General features: G+C 37.0%; 1 protein-coding gene and 1 long non-coding RNA gene across 4 annotated transcripts in view; one reads left to right on the forward strand and one right to left on the reverse strand.

Moving 5' to 3' along the window:
• The window catches only part of LOC111773574 (uncharacterized), a 35,748-nt gene extending 27,965 nt beyond the window's left edge, over positions 1 to 7,783 (forward strand). Inside the window, exons 4-6 of one of the 2 annotated variants that reach the window (XR_011439333.1) lie at positions 1,731 to 1,800; positions 1,972 to 2,518; positions 7,452 to 7,783. This is a non-coding gene — a long non-coding RNA (uncharacterized lncRNA). Of the gene's footprint in view, positions 1 to 1,730; positions 1,801 to 1,971; positions 2,899 to 7,451 lie in introns of those variants that run through there. The other variant, XR_002808192.2, reaches the window with a different exon arrangement.
• Positions 1 to 22,943, reverse strand: part of SLC35A3 (solute carrier family 35 member A3) — a 43,274-nt gene extending 20,331 nt beyond the window's left edge. Inside the window, exons 1-2 of one of the 2 annotated variants that reach the window (XM_023641558.2) lie at positions 22,512 to 22,943; positions 1,437 to 1,641 (exon numbers count right to left, since the gene is read on the reverse strand). In XM_023641558.2, the coding sequence (XP_023497326.1) occupies positions 1,437 to 1,623 (187 nt within the window). In that variant the 5' untranslated portion in view covers positions 1,624 to 1,641; positions 22,512 to 22,943. Of the gene's footprint in view, positions 1 to 1,436; positions 1,642 to 22,050; positions 22,477 to 22,511 lie in introns of those variants that run through there. The other variant, XM_001489930.7, reaches the window with a different exon arrangement.
• Positions 22,944 to 24,042: the final 1,099 nt, after the last annotated feature.

Raw genomic sequence — 24,042 nt, forward strand, 5'->3', positions numbered from 1 at the left:
AGAGACTTGTACATCTATTGCAGCATTAGTCACAGTAGCCAAGAGGTGGAAACAATTCAAATGTCCATCAATACGTGAATGGATAAAATGTTATACACACATACACACACAATGGAATGTTATTTAGCCATAAAAAGCAAGAGTTCTGATACATATTACAATACAGACAAACCTTGAAAACATTATGCCAAGTCAAATAAACCAGACATAAAAAGACAAACATTTATGATTCTGCTTAGATGAACTATCTAGAATAGGCCAATTCATAGAGATAGAAAGTAGATTAGAGGTTTGCAGGGGCTGAGGGTAAAGAAGAACAGAGAGTTATTGTTTAATGGTTACAATGTTTCTGTTTGGGGTGATGAAAAGTTTTAGAAATAGTGCTAACAGTTGTACAATATTGTGAATGTAATTAATACTATGGAATTGTACATTTAAAAATGGTTAGAATTGAGGGGCTGGCCCCGTGGTCGAGTGGTTGGTTTCGCGCGCTCCGCTGCAGGCGGCCCAGTGTTTCCTTAGTTCGAATCCTGGGCGCGGACATGGCACTGCTCGTCAGACCACGCTGAGGCGGCATCCCACATGCCACAACTAGAAGAACCCACAACGAAGAATACACAACTATGTACCAGGGGGCTTTGGGGAGAAAAAGGAAAAAATAAAATCTTTAAAAAAAAAAAATGGTTAGAATTGAAAATTTTATGATATATGTAACTATAACTTCAAAGAATTAATAATGTAATATACAAAAAAAATACTGAATTGTACATTTTAAAATAAGTGAATTATATGGTACATGAATTGTATCTCAGTAAAGCTGTTTTTTAAAAATATTATATCAAATTAGTCACTGCTGGACTAATACAGCAAATAAAAAGCCATGACATTAGTAAAAACTTATGACTCCTCTAAAGTTCTAATAGTCACAGAATTATAGAATTTACTTATTCTCAAATTATAAATGCAAAAAAACTGTTTCATATTTACAGTGTTAACTAGAAGATATGAACCATGATACAGATTAGAATAATATACCTTTATTACTAGACTAAAGCTGTCTTTTTTTTCCTTTTTTTTTTTTTGCTGAGGAAGATTCACTCTGAGCTAACATCTGTGCCAATCTTTCTCTACATTTTAGTATGTGGGCTGCCAGAACAGCATGGCTGCTAACAGAGCAGTGTAGGTCCACAGCCGGGATCTGAACCCAGGCTGCCAAAGTGGAGCATGCTGAACTTAAATACTAGGTCACTGGGGTTGGCCCTAAAGCTGTCTTAACAAAATGAAAATTGAATGTTCTTAATGCTAGAGCATTAGATAATGCAATAGTGTTCAAATGTATAGTTACCAATATATATTTACATATATATCATATGTGAAGAACATGAAAACAATTAAATAAATGCAATGACTTAAAAACAGAAAACCCAGATACCTACTGCTGTCTTTGTAGACTAATAAAACGCAGGCCATTATCTTCAAAAGTTCAGCAACAACTACTGCTGTAGAAGATAGATAACGAGGTCCCTCCTCTTTTAAAGTCCTAGAATAACGCATTGTTAGAACCAAACTGGTAGTCTGAAAGACCAAAATTCCCAAGGAAAGGTACTTTAAGTTGGCAGACATTGTTTTATCTTCATCTACCTGAAAAACAAAATAAACAGGGCTAATAAACAAAACTAGAAAATACAGAAACTAATATTCAGGCATACCTCATTTATTGTACTTCACAGATATTGCAGTTTTTTTAACAAGACCCTCCACCACTGAAAAGATTATGACTCACTGAAGGCTCAGATGATGGTTAGTATTTTTTTTAGCAATTAAGTATTTTTTAGTTAAGATATGTACTTTTTTTTAGACATAATGCTATTGCAGTTAATAGACGATATAGTATAAACATAACTTTTATATGTACTGGGAAACCAAAATATTCATGTCACTCACTTTATTGCAATATTCACTTTATTGCAGTGGTCTGGAACTGCACCTGCAATATCTTGGAGGTACACCTGTATTAAAAACCAGTAAGAGACTTCTGGCTCCAGGCAAGATGGAATAAGTGCATTCCACTCTATTTTTCCTGCTAATTACAACTATAAACCCTGGACCAAAGACAAAGCAACTACCAGAAGACTTTGAAAGGTGAAGAAAATAAGACAGACTTTCTAGAGACTTCAGATCTTCAGCAATGAGTTCATTGGAGATTTTTTGCCACCTATGTATCTCACCCTGGGTGCTACAGCAGTACAACCCAGAACCACCAACAGGTATAAATCAACAACAAAAAAGGCCCAAGAAAAAAACCCATGGTCTCTAACCAAAGGACTGGGAAGACAGCAGCCCTGCAGGACAGAACCCTCCAAACTGGGTGCTGTGTGATCTGTGAGGCAGAGACTTACTGACCATCCCCACCCTGCACTAAAGAGAGCAGACGTGACAGCCCTCTCCCCCTCCCACCAGGGGCTGCAGCCACAGACTATGGGGGAAAAGCCCTGTTGACCATTCTTGCCCTAACAAGGTAAATGCCAGCAAAGAGGCAGCACCTTTCATACCTCCCCAGTGGCTAACCACTAATACAGAAGATTTAAGTAGGATCCAAAGCCTCATAATGTGACACTCAAAATGTCCAGGATACAATCCAAAATGAGTATACTCATCATACCAAAAAACAAGATAAATCTCAACTAGGATGAGTAAGGATAATCGACAACAACACCAGAGTTGATACAGATGTTGGAATTATCAGACAAGAATTTTAAAGAAGTTACCAGAAAAATGTGCTAACAACAAGCAATTATAAACATTCTTGAGAAATTTTAAACTCCCATAGTTGAAAACATAGTATAGGAGTATGTACCCTCTACCCAACTTCTGCCAATGGTAAAAGTTGCAAAGTTCATATATTTTCCTGAAAGTAATTCAGTATTAGCTCTAAGAGACTCACTTTTAAATCTGAAAATACAAATAGGTTAAAAACTAAAAGTACAGGAAAAGATATGCGATGAGAAAAATAACTATGAGAAAATTGGAGTGGCTATATTAATATCAGGCAAAATACATCACATAAGAATTATTTCTAGAGCTAAAGAAGGACATTTCATAATAATAAAAGAGTCAATATATCAGGAAGACAGACCGCTATAAATGCATATGTGCCTAATAACATAGCTTCAAAACACATAAAGCAAAAACTAACAGAACTAAAAAGAAAAACAGGTAAGTCCACAGTCACAATGTGAGATTTTAACCCACTTTTCTCAGTAATTGATAGAACCACACACAAAAATACCACTCAGAATTCAGAAGATCTGAACAACACTGTCAACCACTATAACTCTGTAGACATGGAGATGCTCCACTAAGATCCTCCTTCAAGGAAAGACAACGCACTGTGTGGTCAGTTTACTGCCTCTCCATCCAAAGTCACACCTTTTGCCTCAAATTCAATGAAATCCCAAACAAAATCCCTATAGGTTTTTTTGGTAAAAATTGACAAGCTGATTTTACAATTTATATGGAAATACAAAGTACCTAGACAACCAAAACAAGTTTGAAAAGGAAAGCTAAAGTAAAAGGAGTTAAACTACTGAAATTCCAGACTTACAATAAAGCTCTAGTAATCAAGACTGATATTGACACAAGGAGAGAAGTATAGATCAATGGAACAGAATAAAGTCCAGAACACGATCCATACATATTTGGTCAAATGATTTTGACAAAGATACCAAAAAGAAAGGATAGTCTTTTCAACAAATAATTCTGTAACAACGAGATACCTGCGTGTTTTTTTTTAAATGAACCTCTACCGTTATCTGCCTCATACCAAATATTAACTAGAAATGGATCACAGGCATGACATAAAAGCTAAAACTATAAATATGCAAGAAGAAAACATAGGAGAAAATGGTAGCTGCATAGAGATAAGCAAAGATTTCTTAGATAGGATACAAAAAACACAAACCATAAAAGAAAAATATGGATAAATTGGACATGATCAAAATTAAAAACTACTCTTCCAAAGATATTGCAAAAATAATAAGAGGCAAATCACATCATGGGAGAAAATATTCTCAATACATATATCTGACAATGGCCTTATATCCAGAATATATACAGAACTTGTAACAACAAAGTAAGTAAAGACAACTCAATTTAAAATGGACAAAAGATTTAAAAGCATTTCACCAAAAAGGATAAATAACTGTCTAATAGGCACATGAAAAGATGTTTAACATCATAGTCTTCAGAGAAATACAAATTAAAACCACAATGAGATACCATTATAAACCATTAGAATGGCTAAATCGTAAAAATTGATGCTACCAAGTGCAGGGAGGATTTAGAGCAAATAAAACTCTCAACATTGTTAGTGGGAATGTAAAATGGTACAACCACTTTGAAAATGTTTGGTATTTTACTAAAAAAAAGAAAAGAATCTTTTCATATGACCTAGCAATTCCACTCTTAGGGGTACTCAACAGATTTGAAAATACATGTCCATAACAATACCTGTACACGAATATTCATAGGAGCTTTATTTGTAACAGTCAGTAACAGGAAATAACCCAAATACCAAATAGGTGAATTACTAGACAAATTATGGTACATTCATACAATGGAATACTACTCAGCAATAAAAAGAAATGAAATACTGATACACACTAAAACATCAATGAATCTCAAAAACATACTGAGCAAAAAAAGTTTTGACAAAACAGTATATACTATATAACTCATTTAGATGAAATTTCAGAAAAGGCAAAACTAATCTGCAGGGGTTAGAATTGGGGGGTTGAGTGCAAAGGGACAGCAAGGAATTTTTGGTAATAGAAATATTCTGTATCTTGATTGTGTGGTGGTTATAAAATTATATTCATTTATCATAACTCACTGAACTGTACATTTAAAATGGGTACATTTTATTGTATGTAAATTATAACTCAATAAAGTTGATTAAAAAAATTAAAGATTGAAGACATACCAAATAGTAGCATTCCTCACCAGGCTTTCCTCCTAGCTTTGGTTCTGGCTCTGATTTCTTTGGATTAAGGTCAATGTCATTCTGTTAGTCTGTTCTTCACCTCAACTCTGTCTTTTCCATGATTCCATATTCCACCCTAAATTTTATTAATATGAACTCTGTTTATACTACATCTCTTTAGAGCTCTTACAACCAAGCCACCATTTATGGTTCTAGATATATGATTCTTTTTCTTTCCTTACCTCATAAGTATTATAATACCACGTAATATATTCAAACAGATTCAACAATCATTATTTAGTGCCTACAGTAGACACCATAGCTACAATATGGCCTATCCTTGAAGGCATAAAGTCTAGCTTAGTAAATTTAGCAATTCTGACCTCCAGTAGAATATACCCCAAACACAAACAATGTAGCACCATGAATATAAAATTTTTCAATGGTGAAAAATACATATAATGATTGGAAAAAAATATCTTAAGCATTTCATTTGAATTTCAGAAAAAAAATCTGAATATCTTTTTGTCACATATAAATTAGAGAATCAAGCTTAGAGGAAAGAAAACATAGACGTCTTTATCAACCATCTATCTCACTTTTCTAAATCTGCATTAGCAAAAGAGTCCTAATGTGAAATAAAATTACAGCATTTTAGGGGTAAAAGATGCTTTCAAAATTATCTAGTACAATCTCGTTATTTTAAAATCAAGAAAATAGTGAACAGAGAAGTTAGATGACTTGTTCAAGGTCATAAAATTACTAATTGGAAATACCAGGTTATGTAGTTACATATCAGGTTCCCTAGCTCCTGCTACATGCTACTGTAGAATTCCAGAGGACATCCTGGTGGCCTTAACTCTCTATGGAAGGAGAGCAAGTTGCCAACAATCTACATTTGGCATAAGAATCTGATTCTCCTGGAAAATGTCAAACAACGATTTCAAACATGTTCCAGGAAGTCTTTTGTTTATTCTGTCCAACTAAGACCATAAGTTACCTGTTATAACATCATTCCTCTAATTTCTTTTCAAATGAAAATTTAAAAGTCAGCTTCTAAGCTAGGATATACCATTTTTATAATTTTGCTTTTCCATTTCCAAGCATATACAACATCAATACAGACATTCACCTTAATAATACAGTTCTTAATTACTAATACAGTTCTTAATACTCTTAGTCTCCTACAATGTTTTTTATTAAGTCTGTGAGATAATAGACAAAATATATATTGGTCTCTGCCCCTGGCTCCTGACACAGGGCTCCTGACATCCTGGTAATTTCCTGGGTGACAGGAGTGTCTTTTGTTCTAATGAGGTAACTTTGGGTGGGCTTCTGGAAGGCTCCTGGATGAGGGCTGGTCACCAGAAAGAACCATAATTAGAAGCTTGGGATTTCTCAGCCCCACCCCCATTCTCTTGAGAAGGGAGAAGGGCTGAAAACAGAGCTAAAGATCAATCATGCCTATCTGATGAAGCCTCCATAAAAATCCCAACAGTATGGGGTTTGGAGCTTCTAGGTTGGCGAAAACATCCACAGTGTGTATAGAAGCACTCTATTTCACACACACAGAAGATCCTGTGCTGGGGACCCTCCCAGGCCTTGCCTTATGTATCTCTTCATCTGGCTGTTCATCCATATCCTTTAATAAACTGGTAAATGTGAACTAGTGTTTCCCTACGTCCTGAGCTGCTCTAGCAAATTAATGGAACCTGAGGAGGAGGTGGCGGGAACCTCCAATTTGTAGCCAAGGTGGACAGAAAGTTGTGGGTAACCTGTGGACCTACTACTTGCAACTGGCAACTCAGGTAGGGTGGGAGCAGTCTTCTAGGATTGAGCCCTTAACCTGTGGGATCTGATACTATCTCTAGGTGGACAATGTCAGAATTGAGTTAAATTGCAGGACATTCAACTGGTGTCGCAGAGAATTGCTTGGTGTGGGGGAAAACTTCCACACATTTGGGACCAGAAGTGTCAGTGAAGTGTTCTGTGTGAGGAGTAAAGGAGGCACACAGGAGAAAAAAACTGGGTTGTTTTTCTAATAAAGTCAAAAAGTAAAATATATATAAACACATGATTATTTGTACTAGATAATCTATAAAGAACTACAATTTAATTTCAGCTCTGCCTAAGGGCAGGATAAACTCAAAATGAAAAAAATCAAAATACTAGTATTTCTAAGATTATACAAATATGTAGTTTGGTTTTGGAGTACAATACAGGTAAAACTAAGTATTTTCACTTAATACAAACCATAAATGCACAGCAACTCCATATATTGAAAATCAACCAAAACAAAGATTACGTTCCACTTCTCTATAAGATTAACATTGTTTCTTCATTTTAAAGTCTACAATATTTTCCTATTATAATTGAAAACAAACTTTAAACAATTTCATGTTAAAATTTAATTTCAGTCCAACCTAGATTTCTCTCTTACCACCTAATTTTCCTTCTTTTATCCTTTCAGGTGTTGCCAATCTTCTGGTTCCCAGATTATTCTTTGTTTCATAAAAATTTCCTATCTGAGAAACTTACATACCAATAATCAACAAGAAACTGTGCTAAGTTCTTTCACAAATGTAACCTCATCCTGTTTACTGTCAAAAACCTCAGGAACCAGACAGCATATTACTGCCCACGTTCCTTTAAGGACCCACTTGGGGTTCAGTGAGGCTCTCACTTTGATAGCAGGGTCAGAAGAGTCCGGATGCTTGGATGCTCCACTTTCACCTCAACAGCTAAGACCTGAAAACTGCACTCTTCCTGATTACTACAGTAAATGACACTATTTCATTCTGATGGCTTTCCTTTGTTTTGCTCTGTTTTTTTAAAAAAAGCATTTATTATTTTATTTACTTTAAAAAGTAGTATACTCTTGGATGAGAACAATGTAGAAACTTTAAAATTATATTAATAAGTAAAAATTTGAACCATAATCCCACCACCCAAAGTGGTATAGAGTCTGTCAATTTTTCTTATTTCAGTTTTTTGGAAATCCCTAAACCCCAGGACTTTAGCAGCAAAGGGAAAATAAAGTACCTAGACCATTTCATATTCCCAACAAAATGATTTCAACAACTGTTTGGGCTTCTTAGTTATACAGAAAATAGTCTTGTAATCACAAAGTTCCCCCATTTATTTAAAAAATAACATCTTTCTTGAGGGAAGAAAACAGATATTGAAGACACAGGAAAGTACCAAGAATATAACAAACATCCATGATTCCACCACCCAGAACTAACAAGTGTCAATCTTGTCATATTTGCTTATCCTTCCTTGCATAAAGGAATAAAACATTACAACTAAAGTCAAAGTTTAAATCCTGTTCCTTTCCCTCTCCCCAGCAGGAGCCTATTATCTTGATTAGAGTATACATTTCCTGTCCACTTTTCAAAATTTTATATACATATATATACTCTTAAGCCATACATATTTTAATATACATACATGCATCAAACTGTATACATTATTCAGCACCTCTCTTACTTTATTCAGCATTGTTTTGCCACTACATGCTACTGTGTTGATATATAAACCTAGTTCACTGCTTTGAACAACTTTATAATGTTCCATCAAATGAGTGGACCTTTTATTTACCCATTCTTCCACTGATGAACATTTAGGATACTTTCTTTTCCTTTTAAAGATTTAAATTTGAAAATCTTAAAATTTCCTTAAAATTTTTCAACAAGTAGCTCCTAAATATTATATAAGCTACAAATATCTTAAGCTATTTTTCTAAAATTTAATATTTTATATGATTTCTCAGGTATCTTCCAGTTCCAACACTAACACACACACACACTCCTATTAATCTAATTTCAATTTTTTCATCTAAGAGTTTTGTCTGAATTTTTAAACTGTAAACTTTGAGTGTACATACATAGTAATATACAACTTATGTAATACTTAACTATTGGATAAATAAGAGTGTATAATTGTTTTATAATAACATATAATTGTAATCTTTGTGTATTGTAATCTTTGTGATCATATATACTACAATCACACTGATTTAATACAAGCAATTACACTACTGGTACTTTCAAAAGTCCTTTGCACAAGGAATATATCAGGATTTGGTCAGTTGCTCTAATAGATCTTGCACTTGCTTTCCAATTACTGTTTTTCCTCTGAATTTTTAAATAAGTTTGATATTTATAAAGTTGAGTTTCATTATTTTAAATCTTTTCTCACCTCTTGGGAGAAAAATGTACAACAAAACTTCACTCATCTAATAAGCTCTATCCATTTGGATTTGATAAGTTTGGATGATCGCTTGGTTAGAACTTACTTTTGCATTTTGTACAAAAAATATTAGTAAGTTTACTTAGACTTCAAAGAAGTTCTCAGTAATTATTTAATAGTCTTAAGAAAAAAAAGGTTTTTCAAACACTCTAGAAGGTATAATTTAAGTACATTTGATATGCTAATTACATGTCCCTCATTTTCATTAAAGTATCTCCCAAAGATCCCTGCTTTATAATTCTTTGTCAGCCAATTCTGAGTTACTTTGCAGGCTCTAAATGTTTAAAAAATATACATTACATAAGGTATATTATTGCTACCGTCTCCACCCCCAAATTAATCAGGATTAGTCAGAAATTACTTGTTTACACCATCATTATTGCATTAGATATGTATTAACTAAGTTCTGAAATATTCAAAACACTGTATACTAATAATTTCTATTCCTTTTTCAAACTGATATGTAGCTAGGTAAATCTGAAAATCAGTCTGACTCTTATTTCAAAGAGCTTACCAACATATATGTACAATCTTTAGGTCTATGTATGAAGCCCATCATTCTACTGCGACAGTAATATCTGTATTTTACCAATATGTCTCCAGCCACTAAAAGTCTTAAAAAACTAAAAGTTTAGTCCATGTTTTAAAACTGTAACAAAATTTATACAGATTTTTAAAGACTACTAAGTACCTAAGAAATTCTGCAAATCACTTTTCCTTCTACTGTAAAAACAAAAGGCTGAATTTCTAACTTATGGTTTTTATTTTATTTATTTATTTATTGTTACAGATTTTATTTTTCCTTTTTCTACCAAAGCCCCCTGGTACATAGTTGTGTATTTTTTTAGTTGTGGGTCCTTCTAGTTGTGGCATGTGGGATGCTGCCTCAGCATGGCCTGATGAGCGGTGCCATGTCTGCGCCCAGGATTCGAACCACCAAAACCCTGGGCCATCGAAGTGGAGCATGCGAACTTAACCACTCAGGCACGGGGCCAGCCCCATAACTTATGGTTTTCAGAGTGAGATATATTTACAATTCTAAACATCAGTTCTGAAATATACTAAGTATAATATAACAATCTACTAGAGGTTAATGACATAATAGAGTACATATGAAAACACACAAGTTATAAAGTGCTATGCAAACATAAGTTCACATTACATACTAGTCAAAAAGAGCTATTGGTGTAAAAACAAACCGTTTAAGGTTTTTCCAAGTAAATGAGCAGAAAAAGTAAATACATACAGAAATGCTGACCTCAGCTACAATTTTTTGTCCATTATCTTCCATGATGCCAAAACTTTAAAACTGCCACTTGTAACTGTACTCCAAATAACAACAAATAAAATTCATCACAATTGGCTTTACTTCTGACACTGGCATTTATATATAACTTCTTTTCAAACTACCTCAGAAGTAGATACAGTATTCCCAAAAAGTAGCAACAATATGCTGTACTTGCAGTCCATAAAAATCCCATGGAAAATCTAAAAATTGTATTTTTTATAAAAGTGAAAGAAATATGAGTCGAAGGTAATTTGCACTATTGGTATAACCAATTTTGTGTCTATGATAGAAATAATTACTTCCACTAAATTATTTCACTCTTAAATGCTTACAAAAAGCAAAATCCTGCTCAATAACACTTTACAACTGACCCTTTACCATCTGTGGTTCCTATTACATTCTAAGTTGAACAACTTTTCATTGTTTCTCCTTCCCTTTCTTCCTCAAGGTGTCAAGTGTCTGTTTACATAAGACAATATGACCTGTATGTAAGTTAAAGTACTGCCAATTTTTAACTTGTTCTTTCACAGATGCAGAATTCCACTCCTACATTCAGGTAGAATCAATAGTACTTAAATATTTCTTCAACTATACAAACATAAAACCTATTTGCATACTAATTTTTAGATTAAAAATTGTTCAGTACTATTGTACTCATTAAGTAAAGTCAATGATTGGGCAAACATAATAACCTAATTAAGTATAGCTGTAAGACCCTCTTTGAATCGATGATGCCACGTAAAAATGTTCTCCTTCCCACCCTCCCAGTTCCCCACCCCTGTGCTATTCTGCTCTACCACTTTTCTGCTATGGTCATTTCCCCCAACTTACAGCTAAAGGCAGAAGTTAAAGGTATTCTACAAAGAAGAGATACAGTCCACAGGTACTAACCAATAGTAAAGGCTCAAGACTAAAGAGATTGGGGGCAGAAGTGAAAAATAAAGGTATCACACAACTCTCCACAACCGATGATCAATATTTAATACATATTTACTATGGTCAGGCACTGGGACGAGCATTGGGTACACAACAAAGAACAAAACAAATAGAATCTGTTTCTTCATGGAGCTTATCCTCCAGCTTAGAAGACATTTAAATAATTCAAAAAAGAGTCTAAGTGTGTAAACTGCTATGACATAGCGCACAATAGGAAAATATCATAGGGAAATTAGGGTCCTTGGTTAAACTCAAACACATTTCCCAAAATCCTCTTCTCTGTATGGTGCCAAGTGAGAACTGGCTAAACCAAAATCTGCACAAGATCTGGATGGCAGAAGTGAAAAAACAGCCATTACTCTCAGAAGATTCTCAGGGTTAAATGTGCTGAAACAGAAACAGAAGCGCCAGCAGGCTCCAGTTTATCCTCTCTTCCCTGCCCTCAGTCAGCTCTTCTTCCCAACTGCTGACCCTACTAAGCAATAGTGAGCCCAGGCTCTCCAGGAGATTTTTGACTGGGGACATAGAGAGACAGCTACACAGAAATCACAGCTTTCCATAAACTTTTCCACCAGCATCACTGTATGGTCCCACTCTGGCTGCAGGACATGGCTGGCTTCCTAGATTCCTGTGAAAGCTCTGACTTGCCTACCTGCACCAGTCTTTCAGGAGGGCTGCTGAGCGACTTTTCAGTAATCCTCCAACACTCTCTTCTTTGACCTTCACTTCCCCTGCTTCTCCCACAGTTGTGAAAAGTCTTATTCCTATTATAAATTCCTTATTCCATAGTGGTGAAGTGTTCTGTTTCTCTACTGAGCCCCAATTGACACAGTTTTTGGTACCAAATGTAATTCCAAGGTAACAGAACCACAACAATAGGAATATAGAATCAGTTTTCTGATCTGACTAAATTTAAGGGCATTAATGACCCTATTACCAGTGGTAAAGGAGACACTGGTAGTTCACCATGCCAAGGCAAAAATTACTTAAATTATCACCTTTAAACACTTATACTCAAGATGAGGCTTTGGGTGATCAAGTAGTAGCTGCCACAAACATGGTATTGGAAACAGGCATATAATGCTGTTCACTGGTTGCTTCTAAGTGAACTAGAAAACTTGGAGAAAGAAAATAATGAACTTGAGGGCCTAAAATTCACAGCCCAAAGTCCACATAAGGAATCAGAAAGCTTTATAACTGCCCTAAAACAACTTCTTATCTCCTTTGGTTACAAGGTCAACATTTCTGAAAACCACATCCAAAGTCTGATCTTGTAGTAGGCTGAAATAAAAAGCAAATTGAGTTTAAAACTTTACAGGTTTTCGGGGTCCTATATTCTACATATTTTTATAATCTCTATATTCTAGCACATGACCAGACATCAAAAGATGCTTGAAGATATTAGTAGGCTGAATAATGGTCCCCCAAAATATCAGGTCCTAATCCCTAGAATCTGTAAATGTTACCTTATTTGGAAGATTAAGTTAAGATTATTCTATATTAGCTAAGAGAGCCCTAAATGCCAACACAAGTGTCCTTATAAAAGATAGAAGAGGACAACACAGATACTCAAGAGAAGGCAATACGAAGATGGAGCAGAGAGAGATTTGAAGATGCTGCCCTTGAAGACTGGAGTGATGCAGCCACAAACCAAGGAATGTTGGCAGCCACGAGAAGCTGGAAGAAGAAAGGAATGGATTCTGCCTTAGATGCTCCAGAGGGAGCACAGCCCTGCTGACACTTTGGTATCAGCCCAGTGATAGTGATTTTGGATTTCTGGCCTCCAGAACTGTGGGAGAATATATTTCTCTTATTTTAAGCAACCAAATCTGTGGTAATTTGTTACAGAAGCCACAGGAAACTAATGTAAGTATCTAAGTCTACATTAAAAAAATTTTATGTTTCTCCATTCTACTCAGGCAGAAAGTATTTAATATGTTTAGAAGGAAGACTGGTTAAAATGAAGTTTTCAGTATTCAAAAGAATTAATAAATTACTAGGAAAACTGAGTTATACTGAAGAGTGCATAGATTGGTTCCTGGTACATAGTATGTACTCAATAAATATTTTTAAAATAAATGCCAGACTGAGTAACAAACCAAGGATACCAAATAAGTGAGATATTACTCTAGTGATCTTCTGCCATGGGAAATGCAAAGCCCATCCACTTGGTTCACAAAACTAAACGGTTAATAATAACATTTCTACAGGGAAGGTAATGACTTGACTAATGTTATAAAGTAATTCTTCTACTATGGCTCATTTCAGAAAAGACCAATTTCTTTGCTATTTTAAAGGACATAAATGGCAGTACAGATTGGCACTATTTTTAATTGTGTCTTTGTTTTTATAGCCTGAAATTTTTTTTTTTTCTGGGAAGATTGGTCCTGAGCTAACATCTGTTGCCAATCTTCCTTTCTTTTTTCTTTTTTCTTCCCAAAGCCCGAGTACATAGTTGTATATCCTAGTTGTAGGTTATTCTAGTTCGTCTATGTGGGATGCCACCACAGCATGGCCTGACAAGCAGTGCCTAGGTGAGTGCCCAGATCCAAACTGATGAACCCTGGGCCACCAAAGTGGAGCACATGAACTTAACCACTCCGCCACAGGGCTGGCCCCCTGAAATATTAATAGCATATGATCAGATATAAAGTTTATAAGCTAAAAAACAATTCCCAATTTTAAGTTTTCTGTCCATACTAGACTATTCTCAAACTAACTCCTTTAACATAACTTATTGCCCAGTTTCAGGTACACTACATGGGTCAAAACATGCCATCTGAAATATATCTATTTATATGCAGAAGGCCTAACATAATATAATCATTTTATAAGATAGTGTTGCTTTTCAAGCACTAACATTAACAACAAGTTCCCAGCATTTTCTAACCATTTTTCAAATGTTTAAGTATAAAAATGTACAAGGTAATCAAGAATAATGTTTAGCTATTTATTTAATTCAGCCTGAGGATACACCTGAAAGGTGACGGGCCTTAAAAAATTTCTTTTTGTAGCATTTGCAAATGGTAAAAATTTTAGAAAAATGTGTTATCAGTGAAAATAACTGAAACTTAATAGAACATATAGAATGAGCTGGTATTTTTGGATTTATGGTCTGACAAGCTTCAAGAATTTTAAAACTTTTTCTAATGCTGGCTGTTAACTGTGCTGGGGTAATTACCATCTCCCCTAAGGACAAAATTCCAGTGTTAGAACTCAAATGCTGTGTAGTGTTTTTTTTTTTTAACCACCATGCTTTCTAAAAATGAAATCGCAACCACTCCCTGGTAAACCTACAGTCTTAGAAGTTTATATACACTATGGACTTATAAACTACATAGAATATGAAGACATTCCAATTACCTTGTTCAGTATTTACTGTTCAAGTCTCATGTCACTCTGTGTCCTAACTGATGAGGACAGCCTTCAGATTCTCATAACTCTAATCTATCCTCTCTACAGCAGATATCTTAATAAAATGTAGATGTGATTACATTCCTTCCCTGTTGGTAAAGTTTAATTGACTATCAAATAGAAGATACACATAAAACAGTCCCTGATTAACCTCATGAATTTCCTGCCATAAACTATTACCTGTCTCGTGCATTCTTTGTTCTTCATGCATTCTTTGTACAAAATATCCCTCTTCTTAAAAAACTCTTTCCTCTTCTTTACTTGTAGAACTTCATACAATATAGGTTTCCTCTCAGTGAAGTTTTCCTAAGTCTTCCAAGCAGACTGAAACCTCCCCTTTACTATATTCCTGTGCAATTTTGCACATATCTTTTATAACACCACTCATAAATGTTATCAAACTAATTTGTTGACGTATATGACTTTCTTTTATTCATCATTGTATGTCCTGCATCTCCTTACCAGTACCTGTCACATAGTGTACGTATGCATGCACATAGGCATTTACTTTATGTTGGATTTATAAAAGAATAAATAATTTCCACATAAATTCTCAGAAGGGAAGAATGAGCTCCTCCTGAATTAAGTCTCTCTGTATAATACATAAAAGACAGGTGCATGCTGAAACTGGTTCTCCTTAAATGTTTTCTAATAATTGCAATTTCACAAGTTAAATTAATAAAAGAAGATTTACTGAGCACCTACAGCATGACAGACGTACTAGCTGCTTTACAGACAGGCATTATCTCATTTAAATCTCCTTTAATCTGTAAAAGGAGATATCATTTGTTTTACAGATTTAAAAACTGAGGTTCTGAGATATTAAGTATATAACTTGCCTTGTATAACATGTCAGAGCTCAGACACAAAGCAAGCTTTCTCTTAGTCAAGGCTACCAACTCATGGCCCATGAATTTTGCAGTAAGCCTCTTGCATGGTCTTTGCAGTAAAGCCTAAGTGTTTAAGTCTGTCTAAATTTTAGAGGGTCAGTCAGCACAGTAAATGAGAGTATGCCTCTGGACTCAGATCGCCTAACTTCACATTCTGTCTCTACTGCTTCATAACTAAGGAAAATTACTTAACCTCTCTGTCCCTCCTTTCCCTCATCTATAAAATGAGGATAAACAATAGTATGTACCTCATAGGATGGTTATGAGGATTAAAGGATATAAATCAGATAAAGTGGTTATACTACTACAATGCCTTATTTGAATATTCACTTTATATTTATATATATAAATTATATATATTATATATTATTTTATTTATGCTTATATATTTATTATAAATATATATATTTATATTTATATAATACCTTTATAAGACTTACTCATGTTAGAAAATGCTACTAGAAATGTTTAAAATTGGCTTATACAACAAATGAATTTAGAAAAAACTTCTTATCCAGCTTTTACAGAAAAAACTAGGCAGAGAAGGTGTAAAGTCATCAGTGGACACTTTCTTACTGGAACGATCTGCTTTCTTAGCATTCTATCTGATGTGACCTAAAAGTTTCCGCTCCATCTTGACTCTAATTTCGACTATATTATCCGACCTAGCATACTTTTTCAACCAAAATGCTCATCTCTAGACAGCAACTGGTTCTTTGGTTTCATTTGAGATGGTATCTCCAATATAGACAATAAACGAGTAAGAGTTCTGCGCAGGCAATCTGGATAGAGAAGCTGAGTAACAGTCTAGCTCATAAAGCAAAAACTCTCACATTTATATACCAAACACTCTCAAATTTACATAGCAAAAGATCCAAAAAACAATCATTAAAAATATATAACCACAGCACTACACTCCTTCATTAAAGTTGACAATTAAGTTGAATGTACTTAGGATACACTTGCTTTTTAAAGGTTTGAAATCTAATGTTAAGATACCAGTTCATACATATTGATATAAACTTTAAGTTCATACACATGAACGACATTACTAACTGCCCGTTTGATGAGGTTCAAGCTATTTCAGTTACCCAGACACGTCTACAGTGTACTCTTAATTTTTTTGCAATTTCACACACACAAAAATTCCACGGCAGATTAATATTAAATAGAAATTTCCCTCTCTAAAACTTTCAGGAAAAGGGAAGAAGCTCAAAACTTAACTCCACAGTTACTGAATGATAGGATTAGGCTCTGAGAGACTGAGTTGATTCTAATATTTATCCAGTCATTCATTCAACATATTGATCCTACTGAGTGAAAGAAACATTTGAAGATACAAATTATATCCATTTCAAATATAACTGAGGCAACCTAAAGAGTATATGCAGGACCTAGGGCTAATTATTTGACCTGTCTGAACTTCAATATTCTCAACTATAAAATGGGGGTGATGAAAAGCAGACAGAGCACCCCCCAAATATACCACTTTGGCATATTGATTATTTTGAGCTGTAGGTACTCGAAAAACAGCAAATACAAGGAGAGGCTTTCTGTGAACTTCTATTACCTGCCTAAATCCTCTAAAAGGAACTCAGTTGTCATAAATCCCCTCCCCAGAAGAGTTTCACCAACCAAGGAGAACTGACTCTTACCACAGGAAAGGAGACTAGAAGTCGGCACCATACCGGAACTTTGTCACAAACTATCATACTTCCCTTCTATTCTTCTAAGGGCCCATTCATCTTTGCTAAAAATCACTTAATCTCCCCTAAGACGCCTACATCTCCTCCCTCGCCTTTCCCTATTAAGATGGTATAGAATTCCCTGAATTCTAAAGCCACCTCTTTGCATCATTCATTTTCCCTGAGTGTGTCCCATGTATATGTGAAGTATACATGTTAATAAACTTGTTTGTTTTTCTCTTGTTAATCTGCTTTTTATTACACGAGTCTCAGTTAAGAACTCAGAAGGATAGAGGAAAATTATTTTCCTCCCCAAAAGTTTCTGGTGACAGAGAAAGGATGAGATTGCTGAGATACCCTACTCACTCCAGAGCCTGCAGATGGGATCCTGGGAGAACTGGCAGAAGCCAGAGACAGGCAAAAATTCTTACGAAAAGTCAGCTGCCCCTGATCTTTGTCTGTAAAGCCCAGTTGAGACAGGAAGGTAAAATTTTACATTGCCCCTTCCTTTCCAAATTCAGATTAGCAAGAGAAAAACATTTGTAAAAATTAGTTCTCTGAATTGAGACTCTTGTGAATTTGGTTTTGGGGTACCCATTGGTTATTGATCCTTGCCTTCCCAGGGACAGCTATTACTTTCTTGTTTGTCTCCTTGTGTGTCCCAAGAACTTGGCTTGACTTTCTGCCAGCACAGGGCATGAAGGTCATTGGTTCTTGTGTGTGCAAGTGGCTCAACATCAAACTGGGGGTGCAAAAATACGGCCGGACAGAAATGGGGGTTTCACCCCATTTGCAGTTAGCATCCAACTGACTGTTGCCAGGCCAGGGGTGAGTGAGCATGGCATGTTGGCCAAGTCTTTCCTTTTTTTGGCTATCTTTGGGAGTTATTCTGGATCTTGGGAGGGCTGCTTCTTTTGGATGCTCTTTGGGGAATTCTCTTGCATCATGATTAAGTCATAAAAGGTTTACTGATTTTGGTTTTGAGTCACTTGATAGATATACTTTCGGTTTAAAAAAAAGGAAAAAATAATTTTAAAAAAGGAGTTCAACACTGTCAGAAATATTTACTGTTTGTCCTGACTGAAACCTGATAATAAGATATTTGAAACAACTTTTTTAAAAAGAGCTCTACAGTAAAAAATTAGTCTAATTAGAAGCTGATAGTCAAAGCCTAATGGGAGCTATGTTTTTTAAGGCCTCTCTGTTCTACTTCATCCTGTTTCTCCCATGGGAACTTCTCAGTTGACTGAAATCCTCTTCTTGGACCCCTGTGGACTATATGTTCCACCAACTCTGTCCACCTCCTTCTTGTTGGCACAGTTTTGCTGAGGATAATTTAGAACTTCACTGGCTTCTTTTAGAAACTTAAGGTCTCCCCAAACTGGCTCCTCTAAGACCTCTTCCTTCCCATTGCTTCTGCTCCTCCTCCTTCCTTTTGCCACCTTCGATCTTCCATTCAGTTCCCTTGAATCCTTTCTTACATCCGCCTTCAAACTCCTACCTTCCCCATCTGTCTGTCGACCCCCGCTAGACTTTTCCCTTGCCACTTCAGCCCTCAGATCCCTACAGTCACTTATATAAGGCCCCTATCCTCTATCAGGGGCTCTCAAGGGACTCAGAGAACCCCAGAAGCAACTACCTGAGGCTGAAAAGGGAAAGGGAGCCATTTGGAAAATGGGAAAATGAAAAAATCTTAAAAGTCTTTTCCACAAATACTAGTAGAAAGCTTTCGCCATCTCCACAGGTAACCTTATCTAATTCCATTTGCACAAAACACAATTTGGATCCAACTGTTCTTTTATAAACTAGTGAGTTTTGTATTACTGTACTTGACGCATGGCTAAAATTTTAAAAAGACAGTTATAAGATCTCTCTGTGTTTGCATGTTTGTGTATATTATAGATATGTGCTATTTCTTTCTCTGGATGGTACTGCCAAAATTAATTTGTAAAAGAGCTCAATTTAATTGACTTAAAGAAAAAGAAGTGCTATATTAATTAAACCTTCTCTCAGAGAAATATAGAAACTAACCCAAATGTTTTTAAGCTCATGTGATTCAGGTACTCTTTGGTAAATAAGAATATCGTTAGTTTAGTAAAAACAAGCAAACAAAAAAACCCAACCAAACAAAGAATGGGTATGTCTCCAGAGTTGTCAGCATTAAAGATAATGCAGAGATACAACTTTTTCTACCTGGGTTTACTAGGTAATAAGTTCATATTAGATCTATGTTACAAAATTTGTCAACGAGAAAAATAAGATGACGGCTGGCTGTTTAATGTCTCATGAAGTTTTCATGAGTAATGAAAACATACTTGTTAAAAGGAAGTCAATTAAATATTTGTGCATAATATCAGATACGATCAGCCAGCTTTAAGGAACTAAGGTTGACTTTATAGAGCCAATAAAGCTCCTTTCAAAAAAAAAAAAAAAAGCCTGGTATCTTGCTTTCATTGTTCCCAGCCTTGCTAGGTGAGTAAGGAAGGTCACTTCCTGGCAAACCCAATGAACCTTAGGATTTCTTAGGGATCTCGAGAAGAGAGAAATTCACTCACTCTATAGGTATTGCAGGCAAAGTCTGATGGTGATTCCTTGGCTTGGCATCGTAGCCTTGAAAAGCTTTTAGAAGTCCAATCTGAGATTCCTTCTGAAAAGCTCCAGCAAAGCAGACTTAAAAAGACCCTATGTGGTCAATCACCATTCTTGCTGCACTTATGCAAATAATCTGGCCAAGTTTAATGAGACTAGACTTAGACTGCAAACAAATTAGTCTTACTGTGATTATCTTTGGTAGAAATGGAGATGACTGTAGAGAGAAAAAATCATGTTTCAGTAGCACACTTTTGTGGATATCAGATTCTAGTGCTATTCACAGTCTTTGAGGTTTTATTATCTACCTGTAAACTGAAGTGGATCCTGAATTCTTCCAGTTTCCTCCAACACCTGGCAATGACTCTCCAAACTAACATTTCTAATTTTCTCTCACCCTCCTAAGTTGGAATTGCTGAGAACAAAAGCTGCCCTGTTCCCAAAGCCCTGCAAGCTGAAGCCGGACGACTTGTGCTCCTGGAGACAAGGATAACTCTTGTGTTGTAGTGTAACCTCATTTCAGATTTTTACTAATAATCTTAAATTTGAAAATGCTTTTCTGTTCCATGTTTTAGTACTTCATTCGATCCTAGTAATAAATCTTTGAGGTAGTATAGATAAACTTCTCAAATAACCATGGTAAAATGCAAATTTAACAAGTATTATAAAATTTATAAAGCTCAGCACACAAGAGGAAAAAAAAAGTTTTAGAGTGATAGTAGACTTCAGAAAGCTTCATAAGAAGGAAGTGGCAACTTCCAGTCATAAAATAAATAAGTCCCAGGGATACGGTACAGCATAGTGGTTATAGTTAATAATACTGTATTGTATATTTGAAAGTTGCTAAGACAGTAAATCTAAAAAGTTCTCGTCACAAGAAAAAAAATCTGTAACTACATATGGTGATGAATGCTAACTAGATTTATGGCAGTGATCATTTTGCAATACATACAAATATCAAATCATTGTGTTGTACACCTGGAACATAACGTTAAATGTCAATTATATCTCAATTAAAAAATTAAACACAGAAGGAGGCGGCATTTAAGGCTTTAAAGAACAAGTAGCATTTCTACAAGGATGGTAAGGAAGGCCTTCCTTGTAGGAAGAAAGGATGTAAGCAAAGACCAAGACAGGTAGGCATAGAGCATGTTCAGAAATTACATTTCCAAATAACTACTATGGTTTAGCTAAAAAATACTATGTGTGGAATAAAGTAATAAAAAAAAAGAATGAAAGGTACATATTGATCTGACTGGAGCAACGAACGGCTTCAAATTTGGAAGTGCTTTGAATGCCACATTAAATAATTTTACATTTACTCTGGAGCTAAAAGAGCATCACACAAGCATTTCTGTGGAAAGATTAACCAAAGAACGAGTAAGATCCCCGGCTTTAAAAAGTAGCAGGCAGGAGAGTGACTGGAAGGGAGACAGGCTGGGGGCAGCAAGTCCAATTTGGAAGCCACTGCACTAGCGCAAAGAAGAGGAAAGAAGAGTCTAAAACATTTAGCACAGGTAGTGGGAATGAAAAAGGGAAAAAGCAAACTGAGATGCTGAAGAAGTAGAATCAACACTTGGGAGGAACGTTAACACCCGAAAGGTAAACTTAGAAGAAATTCCCTTAAAGGAAACCGCCTGAGTTTACCAGTGAAAATGAGTAAGAGCACCAAGTGAGAAACTGTCCCAAATTTCACCTTTAACTACCAAAAGTGGAATGTTGATTGAAAACAAAACACTCCGGTTCCATTTTCAAATAGCGCACGTAACAGAACATAACAAAAGATTCAGTCTCCTAAGCAACGTCCACGACCACATTTAATACTATTCTTTAATTCATTTGAACCGACGTTCCCGAGAGGCATTTAACTGGTTTATACAAGTGTTAATTAAAATCCTTCCTTCTCACCACTCAGAACCCTCCCCCAACACACACACACACACGCCCACCCCCACCCGTGCTCCGACAGAAAGCCCACCTGGCCTCGGACAGCCCCTGCACACGTACAAGCCTTACCAAGGACACCCTTTCTGTTTCTTGAAGTTCCTGCGGCTTCTGGAGCATAGCGTCCGCGTCTGGTGGCTCGGTGCGGGAGCTCAAGGGCCACTCACTGAGGGAGTGACCGCCACTTTGGCCCACCGGCCACTTCGCTCCGCACGCCCCAGGCTCTGAGGCACACATTGCCGATTTCGCTCGCTTGACACACCCCTTTCCTCGGGCCCTTTTCCTTCTCCACCCAGCACATTCCTCACGTCGTTCCTCGGAGGTACCACGTGTCACTTCGTCCACTCCCACCCCTACCGAGCTAGTCCTTAAGGACTTCGACACCGTCCCCTCCACTCAGCCGGGCTTCACACAAGCCCCCTGCACGCCGCCTCCGGCTCCTGCTCTGGGAGCCGCCCCGGCCGCGCCAGCAGCCTCTCGCGCCGCCGCCGGCCTCCCCGCGCCCGCCGCCCGGAGCAGAGCGCCATGCTCACCTTCCGCGCAGCCCCGCCGGCCGCGCGCACTGGGGGCGGCGGTGCAGCTCCGCCGGGGACCTCAGGCCGCCGAGCCCGCCGGGTCCCCGGAGACACCCGACGCGCAGCGCCGCCCGCTTCTGCTGCCGTCGCTGGCGCCAACCCCTTGCGGCCCGGGCGTTTCCGGGTTCCCGCGGTCCCGTCTCCCAAATGCTCCGGCTTCCTCCTCGGCCCGGGCAAACGCCGTTCCCGGCTCCCCTCCGGGGACCCCAGCTTGGCACTTGCCAGCTCCGTCTCGAAGGCGAGGTCCCTGGGCTGCTCCGCGGGCAGCCCCCAGCGCCAGCTTCACCGTCCCGTCACCGCCTAGGGCAGTGGCTCCCGCTAGATGGGTCCTAAGGGGACGAGGCAGGCGGGGTGACTCCTGCCGCGGGCCTCTGCGGGGGCTGTCTGGTTGCGGAGGATGCCAGTGTGTCCAACAGCTAAAGCAAAGGCAAAGTCCTTTGGGGCAAAGTACCATTTGAGGGAGTGGGGAGGCGGGTCCAGAAAGCAAACAAACCCGCTTCTAGAAATCACTGTCACTGACATTGAAAACACAGGAGATTAGCTCTGGCGCTGGCTGCCACCCAGTAATGTGGAAAAAAGCATGTTCACTTGGCAATGACCGCTTCTCCCACCCTGGCTGAGAGCTTGAGGCTGAGCGCAGCCCAAAGCGGCACCACCCGGGGGCCTAGTGCCATTAACCAGGAGAGGACAAAAAGAGCAAATGGGGCCAGAGGATCTCGGAGGTACAGGGGACTAACCCCTTTCAGGCTCCATGGATCCCTTACACAACATCACTCTTTAAAGTCCTTCCAATATCTCTGTTGGAAACCTTCCAACCACTGCAGCCCATTCTAGTGCTGTTCAGGATGAAATGAATATTCTAGGTCCAGTGCGATCATCAATAGTAGAGTAGAAGTATCCCTTAAACTTGCTTAATACATCCATCTAACACAATCCCTTAAAACAACGCCGCTATGCATTAAACCTGTCTCTTTGCACTGCGAATGATTAAAACTACGTCCAAGAAAGATACGAGAAAGAGAGAGCAAAAAAATAAAATTAAATAACTGTGTTAGAGTAGAATAACTGGCTTTAAAATTTTCTGTAATATGATCTTGAAAAAATCCCTGTGTGGTGGAATTATATTGGATCTTAATGTGGTGTCCAAATACTTTGGAACTATGAAACGTGCCTGGTACATAGTAACAATAGCTAGGCACTATTCTAAGATATATATCTATATATCTATATAGATATCTATATATCTATCTTAGACTATATATATTCATTCAAAAAATAGTAGGTACACTGTAACTATGTGGGGTTGTAAGGGGAAAGAAAGATTTGAAATACTTTAAAAATACATCAGCAGGAAAAATATACCTTACTATATAAATATGTTTTTTAGAGAAAAGAAAGACCTTTCAGTCCATTCAGAAAGTTTTAAAATAAGAAACATGAGAAGTGGAAGCACTTATAATTATGAAACATTAACATGTGCTTTGGCATC

The sequence above is a fragment of the Equus caballus genome, chromosome 5, assembly GCF_041296265.1.
Source record: "Equus caballus isolate H_3958 breed thoroughbred chromosome 5, TB-T2T, whole genome shotgun sequence".
Classification (NCBI taxonomy): domain Eukaryota; kingdom Metazoa; phylum Chordata; class Mammalia; order Perissodactyla; family Equidae; genus Equus; species Equus caballus.